At 44.9% G+C, this 19,786-nt stretch overlaps 1 protein-coding gene across 1 annotated transcript; it reads right to left on the reverse strand.

Annotated features, from left to right (window-relative positions):
• Positions 1-4,245: 4,245 nt before the first annotated feature.
• TMEM200C (transmembrane protein 200C) lies at positions 4,246-9,297 on the reverse strand. The gene is made up of 2 exons (XM_055801045.1): positions 8,883-9,297; positions 4,246-6,633 (listed from the first exon to the last, which is right to left on the reverse strand). Exon 2 carries the CDS (start codon positions 6,588-6,590, stop codon positions 4,941-4,943), a length of 1,650 nt encoding a protein of 549 aa, XP_055657020.1. The 5' UTR covers positions 6,591-6,633; positions 8,883-9,297; the 3' UTR covers positions 4,246-4,940.
• Between the last annotated feature and the right edge of the window lie 10,489 nt (positions 9,298-19,786).

Below are 19,786 nucleotides of genomic sequence, written 5' to 3' on the forward strand. Positions count from 1 at the left end.
GATTGAGGAGAGCGAAAGAAACCTCACTGATGGAGTTTTTAATAGTGATTTTGCAACTTGTTTAGTTTGCATCTCTTTTGATACTTTCACCAAACAAGCTTTCTATTTCATCGCAATGTAATTTAAGATGAATAACAATGGAGAGAAAAACTTTAATAGTAGTACTGTGGCTCCACTGCATCTAATTAAAATATAGATAAAAGACTAAACAGTGAATAGACACAGGCCGTACTTCTTCAGTTCCTGAATTATTACGCTGTGATCCAGTCAGATCCTTTCTAGTAGCCTAGTTCCCCCATCCAGATTTTGATGCCATTTCACCTAATCGTGCCTGCCTCCGTTGGATGTCCAGGGGCTTCCTCTGTCTCCACACTTACAGTGAAAGCTAAATGGTAGAAGATATTATCTAGTGTGCTCACTTAAAGGTTTCCGCTTTGGAGGTTTTGGAAGTGGTAAATAGAAAGCCTGGCTTCTGAAATAAAATTGATAAGTGTACTCCTCCATGGAAGATTTTTTCCTGTGGCTGTGAGACCCTATTTATCCTCTCACACTGTGCCTGCACATGCTGTGCATCTTGTTCACTGTATGTGTGCCCCAAGTGAAAACCAGTAATTAAGCAGCCTGGATAAAGCACTGCATTATTGCTACTGACAGTCTTGGAGAGGTGATATAGAAAGTATTTTTTTCTGAGGAAAGTTTGATGTATTGGTCTAGAAGAAGAAAAGGCAACCCCCCCCCCCACAAACCCTGTATTTTTTAAAAGATTTTAATCATCAGCTACCACTGAGAACTTGTGTTTCATGTGGGTTTTATGTAGCAAGGTCTGATTTCTGGCTAGGTTATGACCAGAGGTTGGTTGTTACTTTCTTTGCTTTCTCCCTCTCTCTTTCCCTATTTTGACATGCAAAGAGAAATTTGAGGGACTGAAACATGTTAATGAGGCAAAGCATTAATTGGTGATCTACTTGAATTATTAGTAATCCTCATTTCTCGCTACATATACAGTCCTGTTTTATTGCATCCACATGAACACATTCTTTAGAAAGAAAAACTGTTAAGCATTATCAAAGGCTGTTCTTCCTACTGAAATGCAATAAGCTTTATCATTGTGCCATCTCTATTACTTTTTAATAAAAATTACTGTTTAATTGAAGTCGCGTTGCTACTTCTGTGTAAACTGTTTTGGCTGTTAGGGGAATTCATGTTCTATCTCAGACTGCAGATATACAGCTATGTTAGTTGCCTAATTTGATATCTGTATGTGCACTACTACTCACTGTTGGACAGCACCAGTCCTTGAAAAGTCATTTAAAATGTATCTAAACAATACAGGGCAAGAAATCTGTGCTACAGTCCAGATATATAGCTGATATGTCAACAGTTGGGGACTTTGGGAAATCAGTTCAGCTGAGTAGGTTAACACAAGGATTTAAAATACATTGGTAGCCAGCGAAAACTGAGCCAGAACTGGGTTACAGTACAATCATGTCAGCAGTTTCTCCAGAGTCCCGATGATTTTGTAATAAACAGCAGCAAGACTGGAGTACAATTAGGGCATTTGCCTATGTCCTCAGACTGGTCCAGCAGCATCATAATGCACAGACATGGCCTTCCACCTAGTGAGGGGAGTATTCTGAGGGCTCAGGCAGAAGTTAACTGTTCGTCTTGAAATTTAATATAAATATCATAGCACTTCTATGTTAAAAAACAATTAAACCAAACGACGTATTTCTGGACCAAAATCTGATCTTTCCATAGCAAAAATTTATGCCTAGGTATTCTAGCTTAACATATCTTCAGGGATATCACTTTTGAAATAGGGGGACAAATGATTCCTTCTTAATAAACATTTTGTGTGGGAGCACATCTCTTTCTGCAACACGCAGGCAGGCAGATACTGGTAAGTAGAGGCAGCTTGTTGGCTCTTGAAAAGACTGTGCAGGAAATATTTGGTGGCAGGACACTGGAGACGAAGGTTAAACAGAAGAGACTAGATTGGAGAAAACATATAAGCATGTGACAGGATGTACAAATGATGGCCAAGAGGGAGCCTGGCAGTCCTGAGCAGGGTCAGGACCACCTGCGAGAGACTCAAAACGGGTCAATGCACAAACCCTGGCACTCCCATCACTTGGTGGTTTCACCAGCAATGGCTCAGCTCCTTACCAGCTGCTGCATTTCTCTCCAGGGCTAATGGTACTTACAGCAGTCACAGCTGGTGCACGGGGGTTGAATTTCTTAGCTGTTTCCAACACACAGGCATGTTAAACCTACTTGTCCATCTTGAATTTAAACAAAAGTTTCTGACTCCCAACTCCACCACTGAATAAGCAGCTGAACAAATAGTTTTAATTAATAAATTTTCAAAAATATTGACAGGTTTTTTGGTAACTTGCAAACAGAGAGAGGCAGCTTTCTCTGCTTACGAATCTATGTTACAAATCACTTCTAGCTGCTGTTATAAAAAAATCCAGTTTCATGTTTCACACCTTTTTTTGGCAACACAGGAACAAGCTATAATTTTATTTATTAAACCCAAATTCTGCTGTAATGTTATTATTCAGGAAGCTTTGCAGTAAATTAATCATCATCAGAATTACTGCGCTGCTTTGTTTTAAATCAATCTAAGGAGCACCCAGGGGCTTTTTTAAAGCTGTTTTTTCCCCGAGCACACTGTAAATTCAGATGACTAAAGATTGACTAGGAATATTTAAAAAAGCATTTGCTTCTCCCTCTCAGAATATAACAGCCCCCTGCCACATCTTCACAAGGACCCCACGCCCCAGTAAGTAGCACACATGACTTGCCTCTTCCCTTGTACCTCTGTGAAGGTACCAAATGGAAGGTAACAAACAAGGTGTCTTCAGTTGTATCAATAACTAACATCTCTGCCAGCACCAGGTAACACTGCTCAGATACATCATCTCATAAATCTTGCTGGAAGTCTCAGGAGAAGGATCAGATGTACAGGGGCATCGCCCATGGGGAACTAAAAGGAAAGACCTGTGCAAATGCCAGCACCAGCCGAGCTGCCTGCTCGCCACTTCATGTGGCACCTAATCCAGCCCATGCCAGTCCAGGCAGCTTTACAAGATATTTTTGCCAGCTCTGTGCTAGCAGTTTGATAGAAAAAAATGCCACACTGATGTTCCTATTGTCAATGCACTCATTGCCACTGACAGGAGGAAAGATACTGCCGCCCGGATGTCTCTGTTGCTCCAGAGAACAAGCACTTTCTGCTTCTCCAGTTTCAAGATTCTGACATGGCAAATTGTTCTTTTTTTTTTTTTCTATTTTTCTTCTAAATTAGCCTTATTTAAGAAAGGATTTTGCTGGATTACTAAATGCAATTGCATTTAGTGATAGTTATATTCCATTTTGCAATGTATTGTAATGTAAGTAGATAAATATGTAACTAAGCATTTTAAAACACGAAACTGTAAGAAAAATTTTAATTGCAACAGAAAGACTCTTGCCTGCCTACACATTGTATTTGTTTAATGTCAATTCCTCTTCCCGTAGTAGTGAAATGCCACATACATATTTAAAATCTGAGATATTGACAAAATCTTCTGAGCGCTTAAAGCTGTTTTAGCAAAATAAAAGAGTGCCTGCCATGCTGCAGCTACAAAAATGAAACAGATCATCAATTTACCAAAAATCTGCCTACAGACAAGGCAATCTCCAGCCTTTGGGAAACCTGATGCTTTCCTCACGCAGGAAGGAATCCTCACCATGCTGAAGTCAGTGAGAAACCTCCGCTGACTTCAATAGGGCCAACTGCTATGAGATTGACAGGACTTCAAAATGAAGCTTATGCACATGCATTCACGAATAGGAACTGTAACAGCAGAAACGCTTAATGCAACAGTTATCAGGGAAGTAAAAAATCCAGAAAGAATATGCTGCACTTTGAGATTAATGTGTTACTCATGAAAAGTCTAATTTTAATAGGTCAAAACTCCTTAAATTTTTTTTCCTTAGCATGTCAAAATCTCACAATTCTTCAGCTGTCACACAGCACTGTTAGAAACAGAGACAGAATCTGCTGATCAAATTAAAGTGTGTTTTCTCAGACTGAACCAGCATTTACTCTGAAATTACTCCTAAATTATTAATTACCCGCTTGAAAGCATAAGCAAACCTCTGGCCTCATAGCATCTCTATAATTTCTCACAATATAAACACAAAAGTTTTCCGATATCTGTAATTACTTACCAAAATAAAGGACTTTTGTGTGGCAGTTTTGTTTGTAAATATTTTATTTAAAAAAAAAAATATCTTTTAATGCTATTAGTCAATACATGTGTAATAATACTTAATAAAGTATCATGTAGTAGCAGGTATTTTGGATTCAGGAATGTAATGGTTTTAAATAAATCATCAGAGCTCTGTTCCGCTCTAATCTCTTCTAAATTGTCATTTTTTTTTCCCGGAATTTAAACAAACTCATTCTTTGTCAAGGTACGTCATACTTAAGGCCTTGCAAACTTTTCAGTGATTGAACCAAAACAAAGAGAGAGCTCGGCTTTCTTGATCTGAAGACCACGTTGCTCTTGAGCTTATAAAGGTGCCTGCAGTTTTCAAGCAGTTAGTGGCAAATCAGCAAGAAAGAAATCAGAGAAGAAGGGGCACTTGGAAATCAAAACAGTAAAGTGCACAGTTATACTGTCTGAAATTGTATTAATCTGATCCAAAGAACTTGCTGGACTGTGGATATTTAATACAATTTGGTTTGCATGGAACATACAATCACGATCAGACAGAAGGGATTTTCTTTTTCTTCCTGAAGTCATCTACAGGATTTACGGAATTCAATTTTCAAGGGTAACATACTGCATCTCTTTGGATATTGATCTCTTTCGTAAGTCCACAAGGAGATGGAGAAAGGGGGAAGGTGAGGAGGGTTGCAAGGTGTCCTTGTGCCTTCTCTGTTTTGTTTAGATGCCAGTATTTTCCAGTTCCCCATCCTCCAGCCCTAATGCAGCATGCGACCTAGAAATCATAAAGAGTTTCTCTTTATTTGTGTACTGTCTTTGAGTTTGCTGGGATTGCTCCCCTGTTTGTTCTCTGCTGGTAGCCTTGAGAGGGTCTGTCTTCTCAGCTGGTTCCTCCACACAGTCCTGGATTTTACTGGCTGGGGTGTTGGCAACTGACTCCAAGGAGGTGCCTGCCACCTCCAGGTGGCTGTAGCCCTTATCACTGCTGGAAGGCTCAAACTGGGAGCTCTGGGAGTCCGTCCCAGTGATGACAGGAGGGGCTGAGGGCGGTGACCCACCCAGATCCAGAGATTTGGAGTAGCTAGAAGATGCCTTTACTGAGAGGCTGGAGTCCAGGCCCGTGCTGACAGCCGGGGACTGAGGTGGCTCAGGGAAAAGGGGACGCCTGGCATCAGGCAAGCAGCTGGTGCTCTGCCGCCTGAGGACCAGCTTGTGCCTCCTCGTCCCACAGCCTCCCTTGATGTGGCTGCTGCTGAGGTCAGTCAGGCTCAGTTCAAACTCCCCCCGTGGGATCTCCTGAGCTCCCCGCTCACCTGGGGGCCTCCACCAGCCTCCCCCTCCACCGTTCGGCGCCAAAGGCAGGAGGGCAAAAGCACTCAGCGAAGAGCCAACAATGGAGCTGGCTGTACTGCACCGGCCCCAGCTCTCTGGTGGGCTGCAGGGTGGGCTGGTGACAGTGCGGCCAGCAAGGGCAGCATGCTCCTGGTAGATGCTGTACACAGCCTCAGCCAGGCTGGGTGGCGGCGGTGGGGTGCAAAAGGAGGAACACCGTGGCGAGGATGCCAGGTCCGGTGGGGAAAGGGAGACGCCCAGTCCTGGTGGCCAGGAGCTCTTGGCCAGCATGGCTGCAGCACCCAGGCCTTCACTGCCAGGCTTTAGCTCCAGGCCCCGGGACTGCACGTAGTTGACAAAGCCATTGAGAGGGGCTGAGGCTGGGGCGCCTCTGTCCTTGGCCCGCAGGCTGTGGGCATCGATGACAGTGGAGTAGAGGTCACGCAGGTTGATGATCTTGGTCTTCTTGTCACGGTTCTCGTGCAATACCGCATTGGCGCAGATGAAGAGGAAGATGCCGATACCCATGATGAGGGGGCCCAGCACCTTCAGCTTGTCTGAATGCAAGTAGCTCGAGAAAAGTCGGAAAAGGAAACCCACCGAGGCCTGGGGGGATGAGGAAGTAGGGGACGACTGTAGGGACCCCCGGGTGGTAGCAGTGGTGGAGGTGCTGGCTCTGGTGGGTGGCTCTGGATGGATCCCTGCTTGTGCCCCTTCCTGGCTCCAGGAGTGTTTTTTTGGGGTGCCACCCTGCGGTGCCAGCTGCTGGCCCCCAGTGAAACTGCCTTCTCTGTACACCTGGCTGGGCTTTGGCCAGTAGCCTACCACAGCCAAGGCGATGCCCACTAGCAGTACCAGTATGCCGCAGAGGGCGATGAGCCCCGAGAGGGAGCACAGCTTAAGCTTGCCTTTCACCACGACCACGTCGTTCTTGCGCTTCTTTTTGGCCTTGCGTTTGCGTTTGGGGACTTGGCTTTGGGGTCGCAAGGGGTCCTGTTTCCTAGCAGAGATCCTCAGGAGGCCTCCAGTGGCGATCATGGCTGGCTACCCAGAGCACTGCCCCCTAAGGCCGCTCCAGCTCCTGCAGTGGAAGCAAGAAAAGAGGATGAGGACCAGCGGCAGACCTGCAGCACAAGGTGTTTCTGTTTTCTGTTCCTCATTCAAACTCCTGCTAATGAAAACCCTCAACAAGCGGGACAGGAGTTAACACCAAGAGACCAATCTCCCTTGCCCACACAGCTCCCATGTATGAGAAAGAGACCGGCAGACTGACAGCATTGAAGCAGCCATGTGCCCCACTACATTCTTGCCAAACAGCTAATTAATTTCTTTACACTCCAGGTAAACGATAGAGGGAGTGATATCTGCTGGTGTAAACAGAGAAATGACCCTGCTGGTCCCAGAAGGGGCTTGCAAAGCGCCAGAGCTCAGAGGATGCTGAGCCCCTACTCCCTAACAGGATCCGGGGTTACACTGCACGCTGGCTGTGCTTAGTGGTGTCACGCAGGATTTGAGGGGATGGGGCAAATCAAAGCAGGATATTTGTACTATAGATGCCATTTGTTTCAGTACATGACTTACACATTACTGGGGGGAAGGTTAAACGTATTACTTGCCTTGCTTAAGTGAGTGGGAAAGGAATTACTGCGAAACGTGCAAAGGAAACATTTGATCAGTGGAATGTGGTGCTCTGTGAAAGTTTCTTCCTGGCCATTTGCACTTGATCTGCAATATTACAGAAATTCATCTCCCATCTGCGGTCCAGAGGCATTCTTGGTTTGGGAACATGTGCAATGCTCCAGGTAACATTATGTAACAGCAGTGAATTTGCCACCCCTACCCCCCCTTCCCTGAGAAAAGGGAGATGGTGGCTGGTGGGTAAGAGCTGGCATGTTAAATCTTATTAAAGGAGGAACAAAGCCTCAGGAGTCACCTGGGGAAATGGCAATGGCTGCTCATAGGGAAATGGGCAGGGGACTAAACACTGAGCATTTTTGGCTTTTGTTTTACTGGCCCATCAGAAGTCACCTCTCTGTTCCAGCAATCTGAGCTACAAAATGCAGTGTGCAGGAGCAATTCCTGCACTACTGCAATTCTTTTTGGAAGATAATCCTTCGTGCTACAGAGAAGCAGGATCCCCTCCCCGCTTTCTCTGAGTGTCCAGTTATTTTTTCTTTGAGGGAGCAAAAGAGGACAGCACCAAATATAATATGATTCACAAAGTTCCATTAAATGCACTGGAAGGCAATTAAGTAAGCACCTAACCCCCACCCCCACCCCCAAAACCTTGCTCCCTTTCTCCCATTAAGCTTTTAAATCTCATTTATTTTCTGTTCTATTCCCAGATTTGCCACGGATGCGGTATTTTTTTTTGTCCCATATACTCCGTTTGTATTTTCCCCAGAAAAAGAAGGGTGGTGTCACCCAGGACATTGTTAAATTACTCTCCGAGACGCTGCACGCTCAAAACAAAGGACAGAGACTTGCCTTCTCTTTCCAATCGCCGAACTATTTATTTAAGAAAAAAACCCACCCCAAACACCAACACAAAAAAAAAAACAAAAAAAAAAAAAACAAAACCAAAAAACCAGAAGGCAGGAAGAGCATTCTTTGTCGATGCAGAAGTGTAATTACCGGGGCACACTTTCCTCAAATTGTCAGTTCTCTGATCTCTGCTGCCCCAATAGCCAGCACCCCATCACCTCTGCCACAGCAAAACCCGATGACAACCGGCTCCGCGGAGCCTTCCCAGCTCGGCGTCGCCTGGCGCTCCGTTCTGGCGACGGCGAACGCGGAGCTCGGCACGCGAAGGAGGCACCGTCGGGCCGCCGGCCATTGCCAGTGGCCGCAACGCAACAAACCCGCCCGGGACCGGCAGGGGCTGGAGCCACCCTTCGCACAAGCTGACCGCGACCTCCGCCCGCACCCCAGCCCACGGCCGCCGGCCCCGCTGGCGATCCCCCGAGCGCTGCCCCGACCTCGCTCGGTAAAGCCCGCAAACAGCCTTAACAGGGCTAACGGCACCCGGGTTAACCCCCCCACGCCCCTCGGGCGCCACGGACGGGGCTCGCCGGGCTCCGGCTGCCGAGCAGTGGCCGCCGCGCACCGTTCTGGCGGAGCTCCGGCCCCGGTGCGCCGGCCGGGGGTGCCGCTGGCGGCGCCGGGTGCCCCGCGGGCAGGGTGGGGGCGCCGCGCCGGCCGGGCTGGCCCCGCAGCTCCCCGCTGTCGGGGCAGGGCGCCCAGCCCCGCCGGCCGGAGCGCCGCTCGGGGGTGGCCGGCGGACGGAGCCGCCGGTCAAAATGGCAGCGGCGGAGGGACGCGGTCACTTACCGAGGAGGACCGGGGAGAAGTCCGCGCGGGAAGCGGCCGAGCCGCCGCGGGGAAGAAACTTTCCAGCCCGAGCGGGCATCCCCTCGCGGCGCCCGCCCCGCCGCCGCCGCCGCCGCCTCACCGCCCCTCACGGCCCCGGGCGGGCGGGCGGCGGGTCTGGGCCGAGCGCCCCCTCGGCCCCGCCGCCACCGGCCGCCTCAGGGAGCTCCGCGGGAGCGCTGCCCCCTCGCCATGCCGCATCCTGCCTGCCGCGGGGCCGCCCCCCGCAGCACCCGCCCGCCCTGGCCCCGCAGCCGGCCGTCCGGCAGAGCCGCTGCCTGCGCCGCCGCCGCCGCTGCGGGCGGTGCGCGGCTGCCGCGGCTGCCGGCCGGACTCGGCGCCGTTGCTAGGAGACGGGAGCCGTGACACAGGGAAATTGCGGCAGGATGGCCGCGGCCGCCTCCCCCCGCCCCCCACCTGCGCACCTGCGCCCGCCCGCGCCGCCCCGCCCCGCCCCGCCCCGCCGGCCCCGCCCTCGGAGGCCCCGCCCCCAGCGCCCTGCCCGGCCGCGCCTCGCCCCGCCATGTTGTACGCGCCGCGCCGCGCCCGGCCACCTTGTCCTGCCCGCCGGCCGGCCGCCGGTGCGGTGCAGCCTGCCCTCGGCTTCCTCCCCCAGGTCGGGAGGTCCCGTCCTCCCCGAGCCTTCCCAGGGACTGCCAGGCCCCAGGCTTTGGAGCTCAACAGTGGGAAGAACATCCTACACCTTCCCAACGGTGATGCCTCGGCAGCCACGGCCCCTCGCCTTTGTTACCGCCCCTCCCCCCCCCCCCCCCCAAGTTTGGCAAGGGAGGAAGCCAAGAAGCAGGTGGAAAGATGAAGAAAGAGGGTGAAAGAAGAAAGTGGCAGCTGAGATATGTCAGTGGTGTCACCCAGGACCTCTCATTTTCAGCAGAGACCGGGAAACGATGTTTTCTCCTGAGCTGCTTCATGAAAACTGATTGAAATGAAGCAATCACCTAAGTGAGACATAATCTAGCGTGTCCCATCACACTGCCACTCTTATTCATGAGAGGCGATTACTGCTGATTGCCTTAGTCTAGTCTTGTTACGGGTGTGCCATGAGCTCGAGAGGCAAATCCCAGGCAGGTATCTCGGTAAATACTGAGAACTCATCCTGTGGCTTGGGGTTTGCTCCTAACGTACATCACGTGGATTTCCGGGGTGGGTAGACCGAAGGTGCCTTTTTGTACACTGGCTTTAGATTCCTCCTGAAGCTGGAGTGTGACCTAGCCCGGGCCAAACCAGCCCTCTTCTGCTGCTGCTTGAGCTCTTGCGTGGGAAGACTATGCTGTGTGTAAAACGGCCTGCCAGAAACCGAGGGGCAAGAAAGAGAGTGTTCATGGTGTCAAACCATGTTTTTAAAAGTAAAGGATCCAACACGGTTTGGGAAAATTGTGACTTTATGCCTATTCAGTTAAATTGTATATATTCCAGCCTCACCAACCCTGTGATTCTGTGTTCCCCCAGACTGTGCTGTTCCATGTCTTTCACCCCAACTATCAGTGCCTGGTTTGAGAACAAACAAATCCTAAAGCTGCACATATGCATTTTAATGTCATTTGCAGTTTGTCTGAGTAAAATCACTTGGGACACATTTCTTTTAGTACATACATAAATTTTGGTTATTCAACAGGCTTGAAATTAAAGGTTTGCTATTTAAGAACTTTTTTTTTTTTTTTAAAAAGTGTATCTTGAATGGTCTCAATGAACCTCAATCTTCTGATGTTCAGTAATTTGCTTTGTGTTCAGCCCAGACTATCAGAGAAAACCAAACATACCACATCTGTTTCCACTGGAGACCCGTATCACATCAATAATGCAGCATCACCAGACTCTTCCTGAAAGGTTCCTGTGTTAGAGAAAGGGGAAGAACGAGAATGATTTTTTTAAAGGGCAAAGAGCTCTTTTCTCTGAGTCATATTTTCTATTTTTGTCAAACTAAACCATTCTATTTAGCTATCTTTTTATACAACAGCTTTTTCCATATTTTCATTGCTAAAGTTTTGAGTGATTACGCTAACATCCATTCACAGTTTTCAAATTACTCTTAGCAAAATGTGCTGTAGGTGAGGCCAAATCCTGGAAAATAAGAAATATGTTCTTGGATGAAAAGCTGCTGAAGGTGGTGTTCCGCAGTAGCTAGCAATCTGATCTTAATTTGCTGTACGTGTTAAGGACCAGTTGTACAATGGGAGGCTGAATCCCTCAGAGCAAGTTACCTTGCCGAGTTGCATATCCCTACCTATCCTACAGATTCTTCTCCAATTCTTCTTCTTGTTTAACAAAGGCGTTGCAAGCTTTAATGAAACATTTATGGATTTTTGTGTTCCCAGAAGCGGAATAGTTGCAAAAGGCAGCTTTCTTACTGGTCTGGTTTACTGGTTGCCTGAGTTAATTTGTAACTGTGTTTCCATTGACTCCTGAGCCCTCCTTGCAGGCTCAGCTCCCGCTTTATTAATATAACATTCTGCATGGTGCCGTGCATTTATCTTTAAACTGTGGTGAAACTAAATTATTAGGAATTAAAAGAGGATATTGGAACTAGGGTTTTTTGCTCCTTTCTTTCTCCTTTCCCATCTCCTTTTTCCCTTTCCCTTTCTCTTTTTTCCCCTTTCTACTTCTCCTCTCCTCTCCCTGTTTATCTACATAAAAATCACTATTTTTTAAGCATATATTTACTTTTGCTAGGTTGTTTGAGCATAAGATGGTAACCTTCATGTGGTCCTTCTTGGGACGTGCTTCAGTACAGCAATGACATCAGTTTTGGTGTATCTGCTTGAATAGGTTCCACCCCAGGCTGGCTGGATATGTCAGCTCTAATCCAGGAGATATGTAGCCAAATTAATATATCTCAGCACTCAGCAGGCCCAAGGTCCAAAAACAATTCAAAGGACAACCTAAAGTACTTGCTGTACTTATCTGAAATACTGTAGCATCTGTGGGTTCCAGCCATGGACCTGCAGTTCCCAGCGTAGAGACCCTACAAAACGGAATCAGAGAGAAGGCCCTTACTTGGCGTCTGAGCACAAGATCACAAGGATAAATATGGAAAGGATTCTTAGAGGAGGAGTGTTACAAGCATAAGAGAGAGACATTTTGCACAGGCTTCAAGTTTCCCCCACTGTTTTCTCTTCACAGTTTCTCAGACACAGAGTAACAGAAGTATTGAGGGATCATTGCCATCTTAACCTATCTCCTGCTAGCAAGAATGGCTTCCAATCATAGCAGTGCCTCTAGCCTGAAAGCCTATGTAATTGTAGCTTATTTAGCTATTTTTAATTAGCTAATTTATTACATTCCTAAAAATAAAAGCTGATGTACATTTTGTACACATGCTTCACAGTATATTGTGCCACATGCCAAGGTTTCCTGAGTCTTTGTTGCTGGAATTCATAGCTTCATCTTAATCAGTAGTTCGGAAAGTTGTAGGACCATCACTCAGTCTGGCCACTGGCCTCAGTGTTTGTTGTGTCTTATCTTAGCCCCATATACTTTGCTTGTTTGTTTGTTTCCCATGGCAGTGGAGATTTTGATATGCTTAGTGGTGGAGACTCTGGTATGATTAATGATAATTTGATAACCGATGCAGAAGAAAAGAGCAGCACTGTGAATGAACTATAAGAAATCATCCTAAATGAGAAAAATATGTTTGAAATCCTTACAGGCCTACATCAACACAGTGAATCCACACTGTGTATTAGATTTGTTCAGCTTATTTGATATATGGTAGAATAAGAGGCAACTTTTCATTGTGTAGCAAGCCTGAGTCTAGATAATCCACTGAGAGCGAATGGCAATTTGCGTGTCTGTTCTTCTTTCAAAATTAATTATAGCAGAGATACGCATTGCTGGGAACATTTGCTGGGGTGAAGGAAATACACAACTATGAAATCTGGTGATTGAAAGGTGAAGGGAATGAATACTTTAAGATGAACAAGCTTTTTCACATACACGAAGAAAGGAAGGAACTACTAGTTTATCTCACTTCAGTTCTTACTGACATTCTCTATGAATAGATTTTTATTTTTGAGGCATTAATGACACCAACCACTTTATAAATATATATATATATATTTATTTGCATTTTGCAAAAGGATTGAAATTAGAGGACACTGTGAAATACTCTTGGGTCAGTTGTGACATGTTGCAGGAAGTCTGTGATGGTCACACCCTCAGGTTATGAAGTGTGCTCAGGGGCAGGTGTCACCCAGTTGCATCTAAATATTCTGTGCATGACTTCTCAGCTGGCTTAAATAGAAGTAGGAACTATTCAACCATGTTATTTGCCTTCACTTTTGATTTGTTGTTACACGACAACAGCAAATGACAGCAAAAAACTGTGTCTGTTATTTGTGAACACAAAGCCACATAAAGGCTAACCTAGACTGCTTCCCAAACTATTTGCCTGAAAGGTAAGACCAGTGCAGCATTTCCCTCAACCCACTGCAAACATTATTTTTTTAATGGCCTTCCGCCTCAGCTTACATTGTTGCTCTCTGCAATGTAAGCTCTTTGAGATAGAAGCCATCCCAAAGCAGCTTGGCCCTAGCTGCAATGAGATATCTGAGTACAACTGTTTTACGATTAGCAATGTCTTACTGTTTAAACATTTTTGTGTGAATGTCTACAGCAAATGATGGGGATGTGTATTTTATAATACAAGTTCATAAAATAGCTTATTTTTTCTTCAAGCCTTAGCAATACTATTTTGAGTCAGCAGGACAACACTTATCTATGAGAAATAATGACAAAATATATTGGACAGAGGGTTGGAAAATGTTTTTATTGTAAGTGATATTAAAAGTACATTACTTGCATGCCAAAGCGCTTGTTGTAGGAGGAGAACATTAGAATGCACCAATAACATATGGCTTCCGCTGTCTTTTTTTTTTTCTTCTGGGGCAGTAGGTGCTAGAGAGATTTTTTAGCCGTGGTAATTTAAAATTGTAGATGTTCAAAAATAAACTTGATACCAGCATTTTTGCAACTCTGTGCAAAGGTTTTTCAACAAGGAGAGAGATGCTCATGCCTTTTATCTGCATTGCTCATTGCAAGTCCTGACGTCTGGCGACACAGAGAGTTCTGGCGACACAAAACCAGCTCAGTCGAGAAGTGGTCAGGGAGGAATGGCGGACAGTTTGCCATGGGGACAGGGTGTCTGTGAAATGGAGTTGGTCCACGCAGTCCATGAGCTGGATTAGCCAACCACGAGGAGCCACTGTCACACAGACCCCGACTAGTTAGCAGATATTTTACAATTTTAATGACATCAGTGTTTCCCCCTGTTTTTTGGGGATGCACCTGCTGCTTCCCAGCATAACCTCAGGCTGCTGGGGCGCAGGGCTGACTTTTCATTACACAAAATACACAATGCCTGTGTTAGCTGGGGAAATTCCTGACTGGTCTGGTGAAACACTGGAACAATGCAATCAAGCATAATCACACTTACAATTAATAATAAGATGATTTTCAGCAATCTGCATGAAAGCACAGTCTATTAGTCAGGAGAATAAAACAATGATTGCATTCTTCCTCTTTCAAGAGAAGGGTTTTCTCAGACCAGCACTTACTGCATACTTACATACTCATGCAGTTTGATAGGTGTCTTTGTCCTGCATTATTAAAGGATTACCTTAGCATTTAATAAATGGAAACTATTACAATATCTTTTTTATATGCTGTCAAAAGAGATTAACCCAAATTTTTGACCTGGTTGGGTTTTTTGTTTTGTTTTGGGTTTTTTGTCATTTGCCTTCCCCCATGACCTGCAATCACAGTTTTTTACTGTACACTGGACATCTGATCATCACTGTGGAAAGACAACAAGGTAACATAGAGTACTTGTTGTTGTGGATGGAGTGACACACTTCACTTGTAAGAAGAAGCATCAATATGTTTATTGGTATAAAACAGTGATTTAACTAAGTTTCATAGTAAATGCAACAGTTGTTTAACAAGATTTGATGACAAGGCACACTTGATTATTTACTGTACAGAGGACAATCAGGAAGACCCTCCCGCTGAGTCATGAGGTTCAGAAAGGACCCCGTTGTGTTCTAAACTCCTTCCCAGGAGGGTGTTTAGGTGTGGCTAGATCCAGACTTAGTCTCAGACTTGGTCAATGGTTTATATCTAAAGGGTTGTATGTGCACAATCAACCCTTTATACCACTTAGCTAAGATTTCAAAGTTTAACACACTATTAATCACTTACCAATAGTCTGTTGCAGCAAGGAATCTCTCAGCATCAAGGAGTAACCTTGAGAGCCATCCCAACTCAAGGGGAGATCCTGTTGTACAGCCCGCTACGGTGCAGGAGACTCAAGGGGCTCTAGGCTGTCCACTATTTATGGAGTAAGATAAGTGACTCATAGTCATATTTGCACAGCAATGACAGAAGTTAGTTTCTTTCAAACCTGGATTGAGTTTGACCTTGACCGGCGCTGTTAGGTAGGTGCGTTGTTCAAATTAGCCCTTGGCTGTCATGTTGTTATCTGTCTCCCCCAAATCCACTTTGAGTCATGTACAACCATCACGACCAGATGCATCCGTTGCAATTGCCGCTGGGGATTATCACTTGAGCATTGCCACAGAAACAAAGGTCAGGATGTGTGTGTGTGGGGGGAGCGTACCACCACCACGCTCATCCAATAGAAATAGATTTTACGGACTAGTAACACAATTAATCACAACCCTGATGAACTGTGAAGGTCTTTAAAGCTCCATGTTTCATTGCTGTCACTTTCAGACTGGTACAAGATCTGCTCAAAACTGAAGGTCAAATTTGCCTAAGATTTACCGGTACATCTTGGGAACATAAAATAACCCAGAAAACATACTAAGTCTCTGATGGAGGAACCCTTGGGTTGCCAGAAGTCATCTTGTTTCTGCCAGCGCTTCCACAGCTTCTGTGCAGAGAAGGGACCTTGGGGTAAAGTCAAGAGCGTGTCTTAAATGTGCTAGGTACTGTTACTAACGAACATGGGTGTGAACAGCCTGGGGATTTCTTGCCAGTGATAAGAGCTAAACCCTTCCCAGCCTTAGGGTAGCACAAGAGTGAATTTTAGAGTTCTTTGAGCTCTACCACGCTCTGGACACAAGTGCCAGGGTCAGTGTGCTGATATATTTTCTCTTCAGTCACACTTCAGTTGTGTTTATAATTTATTCTAATAGACAAAGGTAGCAAAGGATATTTTCATAACTTAGTGTTAAAAAGTGAACTTTGCCTTAAAGTTGTAGAATGGTGATTTAATAGTGATCAGTAGTTGCTAAGTCCCAAAAGTAGACAGAAAAATAAAAATCGTATTCAGAACTAGAACTTGCACTCTCTAGTTAAATGACACTTATGGGCTCAGATCTTAGGCCATTGTTTATTAAATATAATTCATAACACTTTGAATGGAGGACTTCATCATTATTCTTTTGATATTCATGACATATACTGTATTTGTGCTTTGATTTTGAATGCTGCTGTTGCAACATTCAGTTATGTTAGTCAAATGCCTGGTATTACACTAATTGTTCTCAATCAGTATTTTAACTTTAAAGGTATCAAATTATAATAAAATACAACTTGCTAAATTACTTTCCTGCATTGATACAGGAGAGATGAATTTACAGAATTAAGAAGATCTACGGGAAACATTGTGGTTTTGCCAAAGCTAGGGTATGTTCACAGCAGAAAGCCAATAGGGATTTTTTTTCTTTAGTATAGGAAACATTGCCATGAAAGAGTGAAATAGAATAAATGAAAAGGATTAGCAACATCATGTGTGTTTGCTGTTCCTTTTGCTTTCGTTACCAAATAACTCTTTCCGTAAATTTAAAGAGAAGAAATAAGGGAACCTTTTAATTGTGCAGACTAGCAGGATGTTGCTTGCTCTGATCTTTTCAATGCTCCCAGTGGGGTAGGTTATGACCTAGTTAATCTATATATCTGAACAAAAGTCAATTAACTTGCTATAGAGTCTCACCAGAGACTCTGAAAGGAAAATTTGGCCTGCAGGTGCAGTGGGATTACGTATTTGAGTAAAGCAACTAGGCTTTGGCCCCAAATGTCAAGCACTAACTCTACTGCTCATAGAGCAAGGTAAAAGCTTTGGGAGCCTATAGAAGCGTGGGTGTTCCTTAAAACACAGATATTCCAGCCAGGAAGGAAGTGCATGCCTCATCTTGTGAAGCAGAACATAGATGATTGTCAGTCTGTGTTTATATCTTTATAGTCATTTGTAGAGAATTATTTTGCTGACTTTTGTTTATAGATATTAATGGTGCAGAGAAGGTAATTGTGCACTAAAGCACTCTAAAAGACACCTGGAATGATTTTTGCTTTTCGTGAAATTGAATTGTGAGTAGACTGGGCTATTGAACAAAAGGATGGGAAGGGCCTTTTCCTCGTCTTTTTTCTCCTTGCCTGTTTGAGTATTTTTGGTGTGAAATGAAGCTTGTCGTGTACACTGGTTAAAAAGCCATAACTCCTTCATTTATTATGCATTCTTTTTTCAGTGAGTGCTTATTACTCATGCATAGCCAGGAGTATGAGGATCACAGATGCATTAAGAACTGCTTATTTAACTTTAAAATAGCCAATCAGAGCTTATGAAAATATTAGACAGGTATTTCCAAGTAATACCTGCAGATATAAATCAGGCCATAGCTAAACAAGTAACTGTTTTTATCACAGCTTCTGGTGAGGACTCAACCACAGTCAGAGCACTTACACTCTTGGTACTTTTGCTGTTCCTAGGTGTCCTCACCACAAAAACCTGTGTCAGTTCCTATCTCAAATATAACATATTACATCACAAGTGGGTGGAATTTATCTCACCTAACTTTGGAAGGCTGTCACATGCCTACATCACTTCTAAAGCATGACAGATCTGGTCTTCTGTAGGAGCGGCAGTTTGAGTTTTTTCTGCAATTTTTCTGCTATTACCTGTTTCCTCCTACTGATTATAGCAGAACTGTGAACTCAAGATTTTGACGTTGCAGGTTTTCACATTACAGGCTTTTCCTTCTTCTTACCTGTACTATTTACATGACTCCCTCTGGAATGTTTTTTCATAGCATCATGATAGTTCAGAAAAGTACTAGTTCTTAGGGTCAGGTTCCCCAGGTTTCTAGTTTACATCTCATAGTGCTTTCTACATCACAATATCTAGCTATGTACACACTTCAGTGTCTTCACGCATCTCTTCTTACTTATGGATCCTTGAGGGAATTCTGTGTCCATCTTCTACATTAGTCAGCTTTTCTCTCTGTATTCAGAAATTGAAATTATTCCTGATTAGAAGTTCAACTGATGGGTGTGCTGAAGTGTAAACCACAATTTTTGAAGGGAAATGAATGGATTGGACAAACACTTCAGAAGAATGGCAGGTTGTTGCATTCCACTAAGCAACATTTTTGAGAATGGCAAATATCTCCTGAGTGGCAGGATCACATTGTAGTGGTGACTTAAATAACCACATAAATAGTTGCAGAACATTTGGGTGTGGAAAGACATGTACATGTTACATATAGACTAGTCACATGCAACAGAGAGATTGGGCATGGAGAAGAGCCCATTTAAGCTTTTTCCTTGGTTCAGGAAATTAAATTGGGGCTCTTTCCATCCCTCATATGATGTGCTTGCTCCAGCCTTTTAGCACAGATACCAGAATGAGAGATACTTTGCTAACAGGGAAAAGTGCTTTGACTGCACAGGAAACCCTGCTATCCTAATCTACTGTTGCTCAGCGGGCAGTATGCCTGAGGTTGGGAAAGCCTTGGAGGAGGTCATAGATAAAAACATGTGACTCAGACCACTAAGCATATTCTTATTCACCAGGCTGAGATCCTGGAAGTGTTTCACAGAGAAACTTGAAGCAGTGATTGTTCTGAACCGAGGTTGGGACAATACCAAATGTTAAGTATGGCCTGTGGGCACCTACTCCATTTCTGGCATTCTTCACATTATCCCAGTTATTCATCCACTCAAAGTCCTTACTCCACCATTAGGTACATGCTGCTGAGTCACCACAGTTAGTTTGCTGACTACAAACTGCAAAAAGAAGGTGCATAAGGTTCATTTTAGCAATAAAGGTGCAGGCAATGGTACTTTCTTGATTGGCATAAGCAACATACTGGGGACTCAAATGCCTGCAGAGATTCTGCAATGCTTACAGTATTCTGGCTAACTGAGGAGGTAAAAAGGAAAAAAAACCCAACAACCTGAAAGAGCAAGTATGACCAGCTGAATAGAATATTACAGGACTTATCGACAAGTGACACTCCCCTCATCTGACTCATCTGAAAGGCAGCATAACACACTGACCATGAACTCTGGGTGACTAAACTTCATGTAATAGATCTAAGCCCAAAGACTGCAGAATGGAGCTTAAATCATAACTGCCTTAATTTTAGGTGTTGGTATTTGCATGATTGTATGTATGCCCTTTCTCAGCATGAAGGTAGATAACACCAACTTTAGTTAACTGCATCTTGAAAGAGAAAGAATCTGTTACTTTCCTTAAAGGAGAACTGTCCTGGTTTCAGCTGGGACAGAGTTAATTTTCTTCTTAGTAGCCGGTGCAGTGCTGTGCTTTGGATTTGGTGTGAGAGCAACAGGACACTGATGTTTTTAGTTGTTGCTGGGCGATGTTTATACTAAATCAAGGACTTTTCAGTTTCTTGGGCCCTGCCAGCGAGAGGGCTGGAGGGGCACGGGAAACTGGGAGAGGACACAGCCAGGACAGGTGACCCAAGCTAGCTAGAAAGCTATTCCATACCATATGACCTCATGCTGACTATATAAACTGGGGGAAGAAGAAGGAAGGGGGGGACATCCGACATTATGGTGTTTATCTTCCCAAGTAACTGTTACGC

Source organism: Falco peregrinus, chromosome 3 (genome assembly GCF_023634155.1).
Source record: "Falco peregrinus isolate bFalPer1 chromosome 3, bFalPer1.pri, whole genome shotgun sequence".
Taxonomy (NCBI): domain Eukaryota; kingdom Metazoa; phylum Chordata; class Aves; order Falconiformes; family Falconidae; genus Falco; species Falco peregrinus.

Bases quoted from the DNA above. Each gene is read 5' to 3' on its own strand.
- TMEM200C (XM_055801045.1), bottom strand. From the start codon at position 6,590: ATGATCGCCACTGGAGGCCTCCTGAGGATCTCTGCTAGGAAACAGGAC.